Source organism: Protobothrops mucrosquamatus, unplaced genomic scaffold (genome assembly GCF_001527695.2).
Source record: "Protobothrops mucrosquamatus isolate PMUCROS unplaced genomic scaffold, P.Mucros_1.0 scaffold141, whole genome shotgun sequence".
NCBI lineage: Eukaryota > Metazoa > Chordata > Lepidosauria > Squamata > Viperidae > Protobothrops > Protobothrops mucrosquamatus.
The window spans coordinates 385,123-398,369 of record NW_015386507.1 but is presented as its reverse complement, the minus strand read 5'-3'; the positions used below and the strand labels follow the sequence as shown (position 1 = coordinate 398,369).

The 13,247-nt window shown below is 61.3% G+C and overlaps 1 protein-coding gene across 1 annotated transcript in view; it reads left to right on the top strand.

Moving 5' to 3' along the window:
* Nucleotides 1-3,347, top strand: part of CAMTA2 (calmodulin binding transcription activator 2) — a 29,144-nt gene extending 25,797 nt beyond the window's left edge. Inside the window, exons 22-26 of the mRNA XM_029283578.1 lie at nucleotides 203-274; nucleotides 403-423; nucleotides 1,036-1,229; nucleotides 2,880-2,954; nucleotides 3,281-3,347. Coding sequence (XP_029139411.1) covers nucleotides 203-274; nucleotides 403-423; nucleotides 1,036-1,229; nucleotides 2,880-2,954; nucleotides 3,281-3,347 — 429 coding nt within the window. The remainder of the gene's footprint in view (nucleotides 1-202; nucleotides 275-402; nucleotides 424-1,035; nucleotides 1,230-2,879; nucleotides 2,955-3,280) is intronic.
* Nucleotides 3,348-13,247: the final 9,900 nt, after the last annotated feature.

Sequence of the window (13,247 nt, the reverse complement as noted above, 5' to 3'; positions counted from 1 at the left end):
TCTGCTGATGCTGCACAGCCACTCCTCAGAACCATTAATTTAGTGATCATTTGTTCATAATACGGGGCAAAACTCACATAAACTACCTCACAACAGAAATGTTGGGCTCCGTTTCGGTTGCAAATCAAGAACTACCTATATTTGGGGGGGTGGGGAGGATGAGGGCTGACCCCCCCTCTCTTGTGCTGCTCCCCCCCTCCAGGGCCGTCGGCTGAAGGAGCAGCAGGAGCTGGCGGCGGCTGTCATCCAGCGGTGCTACCGGAAGTACAAGCAGGTAGGGCTCCTTCGGGGGGGGGGAAGGCCCGTCCGTCTCTGGCCCCTGCAAGCCTCCTGGGAGGCCCCCTCCCCCACACTCGCAAGCACACCCCCCAACTAACCTGCTCTCTCTCTCTGTCTTGCAAGCTCACCTGGATTGCCCTGAAGGTAACGCAGGGAAGTGGGGTCCCAAGGCCACTCCTGGCAAGGGGAGGGGGAGGCGTGTGGGGCTGGAGGAGCTTCTGTAAGAGTTAGGCAGCCGTGTGGGGGGAGAGGAGAGGGGGTTCTCTTCTCACCCTCCTGAGAAAGGGCAGGCTGTGATCGGCTCCGGGGAGGCCGTCTTTGCTGCGGGCGGCTCTAGTGAGCCCTGGAAGGGACATCCCGGCTGCAGCTGAAAGAGGGGGACAGCCGGAGAAGTACAGGGGCCCCACTGGGGACCTAAGTGGAAGGAGTTTGATATTTTGGCTTCCGGATGCTTTCCTTGAAAGTGGGGGATCCTTTCCCTGTCCTCCCTTACCCCCTCCCTCCCTCCCTCGGAAAAAGCCCCAGGGCTCCGAAATCGGGACGCTTCCCACCAGGAAATCAAGGCATTTCAGTCGGGTGGCTCTGGGGAGCCCAAATCTCCCTCAGGGGCAATGGGGTGTCCCCCCCCTCCAACTTAATGGACGTGCCTTTGATGGGAAGGCGGTGGGCACTCCGGGATGGGCAGGTGGGCAGTAGCCCCCGCACCCACCGCGCCCTTCCCAGCCCCTCCTCTCCTCCTCCTCCTCCCTGGCACAGTACGCGCTCTACAAGAAGATGACGCAGGCGGCCATCTTGATCCAGAGCAAGTTCCGCAGCTACTACGAGCAGAAGAAGTTCCGGCAGAGCCGACGGGCCGCCGTGCTGATCCAGCAATACTATCGCAGCTACAAGGAGTACGAGAGGCTGAAGCAGGGGCACCGGGCCTCGGCCGCCATGCAGCAGAAGATCAAGTGGGTGCTGGGATGGAGTCGAGGGGGGGGGGGATCTGGTTGCAAGGGGAGGGGGGGAGTCAGGAGCAGGCACTGGCCTCGAGACCCTCCCTCTTCCCCTGAAGCCCAAGACCCCCTCCTGGCAGAGTCCACACAGCCGTGGCGTGGCACAGTCCCTTTCTCTGGCTCCCCGCCAGGACGGGCCAAAATCCCCCCGAGGCTGAGCAAGACAGTCCCAGTCCTGTCAGGTGACCCCTGCCCCCCAAGGACTGCCGGTCCTGCCTGCAGCTGCCTCTGATGCTGTCCTTCAGCCGCAGCCCCGGAGCAGGGAGCCCATGTGGGGCAGCTCCTGCCAGCCTGCCCGGTGCCCTCGAACCACCGTGCATGCGGTATCTGGGTATTGGCAGCCCTCTGCAAAGCCAGCCCCCCTCCCCACCCCCCACCCCTTCATTTCAAGCTTGGATCCGCTCCTCCGCCCTGATGCCCCACGTGCCTGGGGGGGGACCTTAGGGAGGGAAGGGGCGTCCCTCTCTCTCTCTCTGTCGAGGGAAGGGCCAGCAGCCCCACCAGGACTGGGATCCCATCAAGCTGCTTCGTAACCAGTTTGGGAGAATTGGCTACAGGTATTTAAAAATAATAATGTTGGAAGGGACCTTGGAGGTCATCTAGTCCAAACCCCTGCTTAGGCAGGAAAACCTATGCCATTTCAGACAAATGGTTGCCCAATTGCTTCTTAAAAACTTCCAGTGTTGGAGCATTCACCGCTTCTGGAGGCAGGTAGTTCCACTGGTTGATTGTCTTCACTGTCAGGAAGTTTCTCCTTAGTTCCAGGTTGCTTCTCTCCTTGATTCATTTCCATCCGTTGCTTCTTGTCCTGCCTTGACCTATAGTCAAAAGTGAGCCCAGATTTTTTTTGTTGCTAAGCGAGACGGTTAAGGGAGTTTTGCTCCACTTTATGACCTTTCTTGCTATAGTTGTTAAGTGAATCATTGCAATTAGTCCCGCGGTTGTCAAGCGGTTCTGGCCTCCGCTCTGACTTTGCTTGTCAGAAAGGTCGCGAAAGGGGATCGCGTGACTCCCCGGGACGCTGCGGCCGTCGTAAGTATGAGTCTGCCAAGCGTCTGAATTTTGATCATGCGGACACAGGGATGCTGAACTGGCCGCAAGTGTGAAAAACAGCCGTAAGTCGCTTTTTTCAGGGGTGTCGTAAATTTGAACGGTCACTAAATGAACTGTTCTTGAGGACTAGCTGCATGTTTTTCTCATTCAGGGAGACAAAATAGTGCTTTGGAGCGGATGATGTTCCAGTCGCTTCTCTTATCGCTCTATTCCACATTTATATATTCATTTCATTCCTCTTAACCGCCCATTTTCCCCTGAGGGGGGCTCTGGGCGGTGACCCGTGCGTGGGGGGGTCCTGAGAAGCAGGTGAGGAGCAAGGGGGCTTCAACTCCAGCACTTCCCACATACTGGCACCCCTTGGTAGATCCGGACTGCGCATTCCCAGGACTCTTTTGGACATCTGGCGAAGTGGCCCTGTTTTGGGGGGGGGTTTTGCCCACTGGACGCTACGGAGGGCAGTGGGGGGGGGAGCTGCTCCTTCCATTCTCTGCCCTGAGAGGCCGGGTCCACTCCTGCCACTTGACCCTCCCCTCCTCCTTTCCCCGACAGGGGGACCTTCCTGACCAAGAAGCAGGATCAGGCCGCCCGGAAGATTATGCGGTTCTTGCGACGTTGTCGGCACAGGTACAGCAGGAAGGGGGGGGGAGACTGGGGGAGGCAGTTTGAGAACAGAGTTCATCGACATTAAGAAACCACAAGATGAGTTTGGGGGGGGTTAGAAAATCCAGAGGAGACCCCCACGAGAAGCCCAGCATTGCCCTGGGGAGGGGGGCTCTCCTCGGCCTCTTTCACCCTCCCCGTATCTGCAGACCCCCACGGAGCGTGCGATAGCTCTGCCACGGAGGAGGCCAGCCAGCTGCAGGTGGGGTGGGGGCTTTGCTCTGCTAGAGGAACGGCGGGGTGTCCCCCTCCCTTCGGAGGTCACCTTCTCTCCTCCCCCCCCGAAACAGGATGAAGGAACTGAAGCAAAGGCAGGAGATGGAGGCGCCCCCACAGAAGCGCGGTGTGGCCACTTAGCCTGAAGCGGACGCCCGCAGGAAGAGGCGGAGGAGGGTCCTGACCCCAGCCAAGCCCCTGAAAGGCTGGGGGGATGGCCCCGGGTCTCCCCACAGGAGGGAAGGACTGCAATAGGGCCACCCGGCCCACAGCTTGGCCCCTTCTAGTCTGGGGTGGGTGCGAAAGCTCTCCTGGCCGGGCCCCAGACCCGTGGCCCTCGGCCCCATCACTGGAGCCCCTGTCAAGTTTGCCTTCCCTGTGCCAAGGCTTCTCTGCCACGCATGGGCCTTTCCGGGGGCCGGAGGGGGACGCCACACTCCAGGCTCTCTGAGGAGGGAGGGGGGGAGGGATTCTCGGGGCCCCCACTGCCTTCACGCCAGCTTTCTGGAGGACCTGCAGCAGCCCCCCCCCCTCGCAAGGGGTCGGGTGGAAGACAGCCTCCTGCCATGCACTTTTCAGTCCCCGTCCCCCATCTGTTTCCTTCTGCCCCACTCCTCCCCATAAGCTGGGCAGGCTGCCAGGCTGGGATTTGACGAGGGTCCTTCCCTCCCCAGCAGCCCCCCTGCCCCCTCCCCTGTGCCACTGTACATACTTGTATGATATGGGCAAAAGAAGGCCAGGCTGGCATTTATTTAACCCAAAGGCGTCTCACCCCACGGGGTGGCGGCAGGGGGCTGGGGAGAAAGACCGCCTGGGTTGTAACTCTGGAGCTCCCCCCTCCCCTGGAACCTCCTCCCGTATTTCAGCCCAGCCTCTGGATGTCGCTCCCCCCCCAATCTGTCACACAGCTACCGTTTTTGCATGACTTTGGTTGGTTTGTACAAATTTACATTAAACCGCAAGAAAATCACCAGTGTAAACTCCTCGCAAGAGTATTGAGTGGGCGTCAGCCTGGCAGGAGGGTGCTTTGGGCTGGGGGAGCAGGCTGCAGACCCCCCCCGCCATGTCCTGGGGGTGGGAAGGGTCTCCACAGGGGCAAGGCGGACTTGGTCCACTCCGTGCCCTGCATCAGTGGGAGGGAGGGAGGCTCTGGGGAAGTGGGGGGGCAGAAACTGACAAGGGGGAACTCTTGCCTCCATTCTGCCCCACCTTCCTTGACCAGCAAGGCGCCTCCCGATGGGTCCACTGTGCCCTTTGCACATCAGGGGCCCAAGGCTGAGGAAGGGCCCTCTGGGGTCCCCCTGAGCTTCCTGGTGCCCTGTGTAGTGGGGGGGGGGTGGTCCTGCTAAGTGGGGTGGCTCCCCTTCTGTTCTCAGCAGGCCTGCTCTGTTTTTTGGCTCTGGCCACTGCCCAAAGTCCGGGCAAGGAGGCTTCTGTCTCCCCTCGCTCCTTTTTCAGTGGGGCACGTGGCTGGACAGAACTCTTGGGACCCCGAAGGCACGCGGACTCTGCCCCAAGGACCAGCTCAAGCTGTACCAGGAACCCCCACCCCAGGCAGAAGGCAGGAGGGAGGGGCCTTCAGCTGCTGCCTGTGGGGTGGGGGAGCGCTGTGGGGCAAGGGGGAAGTTTGGGGGCAGGGGCCCTAATGGAGGGGCCTGGGGAGGTGTGTCCTGCCTGGCTCAATTTACCTGCTGCCCAGCCACTGGGAGGGGGCTCGGGGGTGGGTGGGATTGGAAGTGCCCCCGAGGGGGCGTTTGGGCGTCCCAGGCTGGGCACCGTGCCCACCTGGCCCCCGGGGCGTCGTGCCAGCCTTCCCTGGGGGGGGCAGATCAGACCCCCCCCAGGAATGCCCCCCACCAGCCCTGGGCGAAGGAGGGCTAACGGGGTTGTGTGAATGCACGCAGCTGGCCAGCTCCAAGGGGCTGCACGCAGAGCGAGCAGCTTGCACGGGTTTAAATTTAAATTGGCAAAAAACAACACGGAACGGTCGGGCTTGCATAAGAGTCCTCCGGGGGAAAAGCTGGAGTAAAAGAGTGGCTGGAAAAGAAAGCCTCTCTCGCCTCCGACTCGCTGGCCGGTGACGTCATGACGCCGTGCCAGAACCCTCCCGAGACAAGGGCCGACGGGATACCAGGCTCCTCCTGGGGGGGGGAAAGGGCGGAGCCTGTCGGGGAAGCCTGGAGAGGGCGTGTCTGGTTGCTGCGTTGCAATGGGTTTAGGGGCGTGGCCGCGGAGGGGACCCGCCCACGATTAACGGAGCACGTTTCTCCCCCCCCCCCAAGTCCCGCTGCCCGTCGAATCAGCCGGAGACGCGCGGCTGAGATCGAATACGGAGCCGGGGCGCTGGGAGGGACCTTAGAGGTCCTCCAGTCCACCCCTGGGGCTTCTGCAGCCTCGGCGGCCTTCGTGGGAAGCCTCGGGGGCTGCTTTCTGGACGGCGGCTGCCCGAGGGGGCGCGCCGGGCTGCTTCCCCCCAGCCCCGCCGGACGAGAGTCCCCTTCGGGCTGCCTTCGCGGTTCAGCCGGGCCCGGAGCCCGGAGGAATACATGAATCGAGGCAGCGCCGCAGCCCAGGGAAGCCGGCTGGAGGGGGCGCCCGCTGCGCGCGACGGGAGCGCGAAACTCCCCGAAGGCGCCGAGTCGCGCGCCCCGGGCACGTCGCGGGGACGGGGCCGAGCAGAGGGAGGGAGGCGCGGGGGGAGGGCGCAAAAGGAGGGGCAGCCAAGGGGGGCAATCTGCGGGGAGGGCTGGGGCGCGCCGGGCCTTTCCGAGGCTGCGAGGGGCCCCGCCGGTCCCAGCCCGCCGCCGTCGGACGGAGTCGAAGCCCCTCGGGCTCTCTGGCGCCCGGGCGACCCCCGTCGGACTTCGCGGGACGGCCAGGAGCAGCGGGACCGAGTTCGTCTCCCCTTCAGGCCGCCTCTGGAAGCGGCGCGGATCCCGACCGGCTGGGTGTCCTGGGCGAGGGGTGCGCCCGACGTGAGGCTTCCGCGGGCTTGGATGTGCCTGCGCGGGGGCCGCAGCGGCGAACTTCCGGGGTTCCGCTCCGACTCTCGCGACGGCGGGGCGCTCTTGCTCCGTCCTGCGCGGAGCGCGCAAGAGAAAGCAGGCGGGCGTGAGTTTGCTCCGCGCCCCTAGACGGAGGAGGACCCCCGCCCGCAGGGACGCTCCGGCGTTTTGGGAGGCGGGGGTGGGGTGGGGTCCAGAGTGTAAGCGTTGTCGAGGATATTGGACGGGGCCCGTGGAACTCCCTGCCACGAGGCTGCAGCCTCCAAGAGGCACTGTCCCCTTTCACGGATGCTCCCCTCCCGTCATGCCCTCTGGGCGTGCTTCTGGGGGAGACATGAAAAGGGGGGGCTACCCTTGGGCTCTGCTGCTGGGGGGGGGGAGAACCAACCTATTAGTGTTCTTTCTGTTCATGTTCATTCTGGAGGGTTCGCCTTCCTAGACGGCGCGGGGGGGGGGTGATCCCTAAAGAGATGGGGGTGGGGAGGGCGCTTCGGAGGCCTGCCAGGTACCCGCGGGGCTCAAGGGGAGCTTCTGCCCATGAAAAGGTGGGCTAAGTTAAAGGACGGGGGGGGGGGGCGTCGATTTTCCTGCTGGTATTCTAAAGGAGCCCTGGATGGGGGGGGTGTCCAACCTTGGCCCCGTTAAGCCTCGTGGACTTCCACTCTGGCCGGGGAATTCTGGGAGTTGAAGTCCACAAGTCTTAACGGGGTCACGGTTGGACACTCCTGGTCCAAAAGAAGGAAAATTAAAAAGAATTAGATTTTTTAAAAAAACATCCATAAAGCCACCTCTTCTAGAGTTCATGAGGAAATGTACTTGTCAACTAGTGTTTCTCCTTTGACCAGAGAGAAATGAGATTTTGCTTTTTTGGGGGGGGGGGCGCAGCTGGCGTGTGTGTCTGTGTGTGTGTGTCTGTGTGTGTGTGTGTGAGAGAGAGAGAGAGAGAGAGAGAGGGGTGGGGGTGGCCCCCCCAGAAATCTCTTTGCAGGAAACTGTGTGAATCCATGCTGCTTTTCTGCAGGCTTGCAAAAATGTTTGAGGAATTTGGGGGCTTACTAGAGGAGGAGGAGGAGGAGGAGGAGGAGGAGGAGGAGGAGGAGGAGGAGGAGACAGGAGCTCCCTCAACCCAGACGGAGGGCCCACACCTGGCAGGAAGGGATCCGGAGTAGCAGAGTCTGGGAGCCGGTGAGTGGGGCTGGGGGCGAAATGGGGTTTGTGGCCTGGGAGCCCTGTGGGGTGTGGATGCTCCTGGGTTCTTGGTCAGGGTGGGGCTCATATGGGCACCGATCAAGGGGAGGATAATTGGGGGGGGGATGTGTGCCCCTCGTAGCCGGAGAGAGGGTCCTGCCCGCATGGAGTGCCAGGGCCCAGGAGCTGCCTTCCTCTGCCAGCCCCCCCCCCCGAAGGCCTGATGCTCTGCTGGTCCTGCCTTCCGCATGGGCCAGCTTCCTCTCCTCTCGCCCCACCCCAGGGAAGGGCTGGGTAGCCCCAGCCGGGGAGGGTGGCAGGAGGGGACGCCCAGCCTGCCTTCTCCCCATAAGTGCCAGGATCCAGCCCTGCTGCGGTGGGCAGCCTCCTGCCCGTGGTCCTTTGCAGGATTCGGGCTGAGCAGGCGGGCTGGAGGGGCCAGTGGGGCGGGGGCGGATCCAAGAGACCAGGTTTGGGGGCCCAGCATGTGGGTCCCCCATGGGCCCCTCACAAAGGGCCTCTTCAGCTTCACTCTTGCCCCCAGCAGAGCTTTCACCACGTAGAAAACTGCCTCCCAGCTTGGTCCACATAACAGGGTTGTTGTTTCAGGATGGCAGCTGGGCTGGGAGGGACCGAGCGCAGGGGGGGGCTGCACCGTTTTATAAGTGGGGAGGCCTGGGGGGGTCAGACCCTCTGTTCCACCCGTGTGCCCACCTTCATCGGGGAGAGAGAGAGCCAGTGTGCCAACTGGACCTGCCCTGTGGTGCTGCTTCCTTTGAAGGGCGGTGGGGCTGACCACCAGGCCCGGCCCCTCCAGGCCAGCCTCTCACTGCAGTCCCAGACACCGGGGGGGGGGGGCAGCCAGCATCTTCCCCCCCCCCACAAGCCTGACCTGGGTCTGGTTGGTGCTTCAGGCTGCCTGGGCTCCTGCCGGACCCTCTGCCACCCGTCCTTCCAGCCCTTCTACTCCGCTGTCTCCGGCTGCAGCCGTGGCTCCCGGCCCCCCCTCCAGAAGGCCCAGCATGGGAAGCAGGTGAGGGGCAGGGTGGGGGGGGGAGTCTGGGGAGGGGCATCTGGATGGGGTCCTTCTGCCACAACGGGGAGATTTGGCCTGGTAGGGGCAGGGGATGTGGCAGCCGCTGGGGGAGGAGCAGTTGACCCGTTCCGGGTGGCAGGTGGGACCTCAGCTTGTTGGGCCCACACTAGAGGGAGGGAGGGGCTTTCCTCTGCGGGGAAGGGGTCCCTTGCCACTTGAAGGTGGGTGGACTTCAACTCCCAGCAGGTGGACGTGTGTGTCCAAGAGGCTCAAAGTCCGAAAACCCCTCTGAGATGACCTCCCCCTCCCCTTTTCCCTGCAAGGACCCCCGCCCTTCCTGGACTGCAGCAGCTTCTTCTACACGGACCCCACCCAGCCCCCCGGATCCCGGATCTACAACTGGCTGTCCTGCTGCTCTCTGGAAGTAGAAGGTCCCACTGGGGGGGGGATTAGAGGGGGCAGCAAACAGGGCCGAGGAAGGCACCCATTGCTGGGGAGGGGCCCCGGAGGCTTCGGGGCAGGGAGAGCAGCGTCTGCCTCTCTGGGGCTGCCCGGCGTGCAGGAAGGGCTGTGGGGGCAGTTCTCCCCTGCCTTTCTCCCTCCAGGTCCTCCCCCGGCTGCGTCTGGACACCCCGGCCCCCATCATGGCCCCCCGGGAGAGCCCCCCCCTGCTCCCGGCCTCTGCACCAGGAGACGGTGGTTCTGCCAGCGAGGAGCTGCAGGCCGTCGCGGCCCTTCTGGAGCTGCCGGGGGCACCAGTGGGACCCCAGGCCGACAGCGGGGCTGAGCAGAGGGACCCCTGAGAGCTTCTGGGACACAAACACACACAGAGGCGCACACACACGTCGTTCTCTGTGCTGTGCCCTTTGTCTGTCTACATCAGAGGCGTCCAATCTTGGCCATTTTAAGCCTTGTGGACTTCCAATTCCCAGCCTGGGCGTTGAAGTCCACAAGTGGCCAAGGGGGAGACCTGGTTTTGGGGGAACCTGAGCAGCTTCCAAGGCTTCACAGTAGGAATAAAGTTAAGTTTCATCCTTCCAGGTCTTTGCTTTCCTCCCAGGGAAGGGTCAGGCCCGACGCCCTTGAGCTGGACTTCGGCCCGGCCAAGCCATGGAGCTGGGCCTCCTTCCCCGCTATAGGGGGGCCCCTGTGGAGGTCTCTGGGGAGGACAGATCCCATTCGTAGCCGTTCTGGGCCCAGCCACTTTGAAACTCTGGTCAGCTCCACACACCCCCAATATAAGAGAGCTTTGTGGGGGCCCTACCCCCACTTCCTCCCCAGCCTTCTCCCCTGTGGCCCCACTGCAAATTTATTTATCCCTTGGGGAGCCCCACAAGGGCCTGGGAATTGGAGCATGGAGGGCCAGCCGTGTGTCCCTGTCTCCCTGAATAGCCCCCCAAAAGTCACCCCAGGAGCTTCTCCCCCTTTAAAGTCAGAAGTTCCCCATGGGGGGGGGGAAAGACCCCCCGACTGGGGCTCCTTGCAATCCTTGGTCACGGCTTTTGCCTTGTGCCCCACGGATTCGGGACCCTCATCAGTTGACCCCCTTTCCTGCTTGCTGGAGACCCCGGCCCGGGCCCCTTGATGCAGGGGCTGCTCCCCCCCCAACAGGGCTGCTACTGGGAGGAGGTGGGCGTCGGGACCACAGAATGCAGCCCCCCCCCCCTTTGGACGGGTAGGGGAGACAAGCGCCAGGGGGCAAGCGGTGTCCGGGGGCCTCTTTATTCCGTCCTGCCCGGAGATCACGTCCCTCTGCGGCTCCTCCGCCGCCTCTCCAACCGGTGCAGGTGGCGCCAGGTCTTCTCCATCACGGCATCCAACAGGTGCAGCGCCTCCATCAAGGCAGCTTCTTCCGGGTCTGCTCGCCGGGATGTCGCCTCCGCTTTTCCTGGATTCTGAGGAAGAACAGGCTGCGGCTGAGGAAGGGGCTGCCGTGTCCATGGGGCTCTGGTCAGTGGTGGCCCTGCCCTTTGGACCCCCCTCCCCCGAGATCCCAGCGGCCCTCGCGTTGCCTGCCTCCGAGTACGCCTTAAAACCTTCATTTTTCTCCAGTGGTTAGTGGGGATTTCTGGGGGGGGGCAGGAGGTGCCAGGTAGAAATCTAATCATGGTTTGATGTCCCTGTTTTAACTTTGCAAAAGCAGTCAGAGGAGTCTCGGAGTTGGGCAGCCCAGAAATTTGACCCGGAGGGAGAAAAACGCAAAGGGAGTTGGGAGAAGTTCATGAGGCAAGGAGTTCCACCAGCCAATTTTCCTTTGAATGTAACAGGGTCAAGACTGCTGACAGAACTGAAGAGGTTGGAGGTTTGGGGAGATTCTTGGGGGTCCTGAATTGAATCCCACCAAAGCATGGATGCCCAGTTCCCCCTTTGTGGTCTGCAGGGGGGCTTCCCCCCCCCCCCGCTGGGGGGTCTCGGTGCAGGAAAGGCCTGGGCAATGGAAGGGTGCGGCTGGGGACGCTGCCCTGCTCTGACCCGTCTAGATGTCCAGGGCTTCTGGGCCGGGGGCTGGATGCCGTGGGGTTGGGGGGGCGCTCTTCTCCGCCCCCCAGGGCCTCACCTGCTGGGCGCGGAGGAACTGCTGGAGGAAGAGGCCGATGGAGGAGACGGCAATCACGGCCAGCATGGTGACGATCACCCAGTAGGCATACCACAGCAGTGCCTGGCTACTGAGGGGGAAGCCCCCGGGCATCTGGGAAGGGTCGAGGGTCTTCCCAAAGGGGGCCTCCAGACCCCCGTAGTACCAGCCGGGCCGCTGCGACCAGCCCAGGCGCCACAGAGTGCAGTTCATCAGGAGCCCCACAGCCCAGCCAGCCGCTCGCCCCATGGGTGTCCACGCACAGAGCCTCGGGCGGCTGTTCTGAGCCGCCTTCCGGAACCCAGGCCCTGGTCTCCGGGCAACCAGGGGGGTGGGCCCTCTGTCTCCCGGCACCCCTGACTCCTGTCAGTCACTCTGGACTCGCAGTGTTTCTCAACCTTGACCATTTTAAGGCATGTGGACTTCAACTCCCAGAATTCCACAGCCAGCAATGCTGGCTGTGGAATTCTGGGAGTTGAAGTCCACATGCCTTAAAATGGTCAAGGTTGAGAAACAGGGCGTCTGGAGGGTTGCTGGGGAGGTGGGGCTGGGCCCAGAGCTGGGGTAGGCAACCTTGGCTCTTTTACCCAATTGTGGGGGGTTTTTTTGGGGGGGGGGAGAAAGACATCAAGACTCCAGCCTTTTTCTTCCGTATTTAAAAATATCTTTTATTTTAAAGGCCAGAAAGCAGGCACTGAACGGAGGATGGTCTCTTTGGCCAACCCAGACAATGGGGGGGGGGGGGTTCTGCGCCCACCAAAGACACCGGCGGGGCTGGGCCTGTGCAAAATGCAGCAGCAGCAGCAGCAGCAAAAGGGGGGGGGGCGGATCAGCCTTGCATCTGAATGCAGGTTATATTTCAGGGTGTGTGTGTGTGTGCAGGGCGTACCGAGGTTACAAATCTGAGGGGCCCGGTGGGGAGGGGGTCCCAAGGCACAAAACCACGGCTGCTTTCAAACACGGAGGGTCCCGGAAGAAAATCCGTTCCTTTCCGTCCTTCGCAGCCACAGTTTGGGGGTCGTCCCCCTCCTCTTTGCACACCCCGAAACCCAGGGCCAGACACCCCCCCCCAGTTCATCTTTGGTGTACGAGAGGCACAGGAACAGCATCGCAGGAGTCGTCTGGGGGGGCAGCAGCACTTCCCCCCCCAAACTTTGCATTGCCACACGGCCTGGGGTGGGGGGGCAGGAAAGGGCCTTGTCCAGCCAAGAGGTCAGAGTTCTGGAAGGAAAGCAGGAGAGCTTGCAATGTCATAAAACATACATAAAAGCCATTCAAAACTTTAAAAAAGCATCAAAACATTTTGGCAATGCAGGTAATCAAGTTATGACCACGATTGAGGTTGCTAAGTGAGTCGTTTCTTACAAGTGAGTTTTGCCCCAGTTTACCACCTTTCTTGTCACGGTTGTTAAGTGAATCACTGCGGTTGTTAAGTGAGTCACACGGTTGTTAAGTGAATCCAGCTTCCCCACGGACTTTTCCAGTCAGCAGGTCACAAAAGGGGATCACGTGACACACACCCCCCAGGACACACTGCGACCGTCATGTGAGTTGCCAAGTGTCTGAATTTTGATCACATGACCATGGGGGACGCCGGTCGTAAGTATGAAAAACGGTCATAAGTCCCTTTTTCCCGTGCTGTTGTTAGAGCAGTCACTAAATAATAATAATAAAGTTGGAAGGGACCTTGGAGATCATCTAGTCCAACCCCTTGCTCAGGCAGGAAACCCTATATACCATTTTGGACAAATGTCTGTCCAGTCTCTTCATAATAATAATAATAATAAAGTTGGAAGGGACCTTGGAGGTCATCTAGTCCAACCCCCTGCTCAGACAGGAAACCCTACTACACCATTTCAGAAAAATGGCTGTCCAGTCTCTTCTTAAAAACCTCCAGTGTTGGAGGAAGGAAGGAAGGAAGAATAAGATTCGGAAGGGACCTTGGAGGTCATCTAGTCCAACCCCCTGCTCAGGCAGGAAACCCTACATACCATTTCGGACAAATGTCTGTCCAGTCTCTTCATAATAATAATAATAAAGTTGGAAGGGACCTTGGAGGTCATCTAGTCCAACCCCCTGCTCAGGCAGGAAACCCTACATACCATTTCGGACAAATGTCTGTCCAGTCTCTTCATAATAATAATAAAGTTGGAAGGGACCTTGGAGGTCATCTAGTCCAACCCCCTGCTCAGGCAGGAAACCCTACTACACCATTTCAGACAAATGGCTGTCCAGTC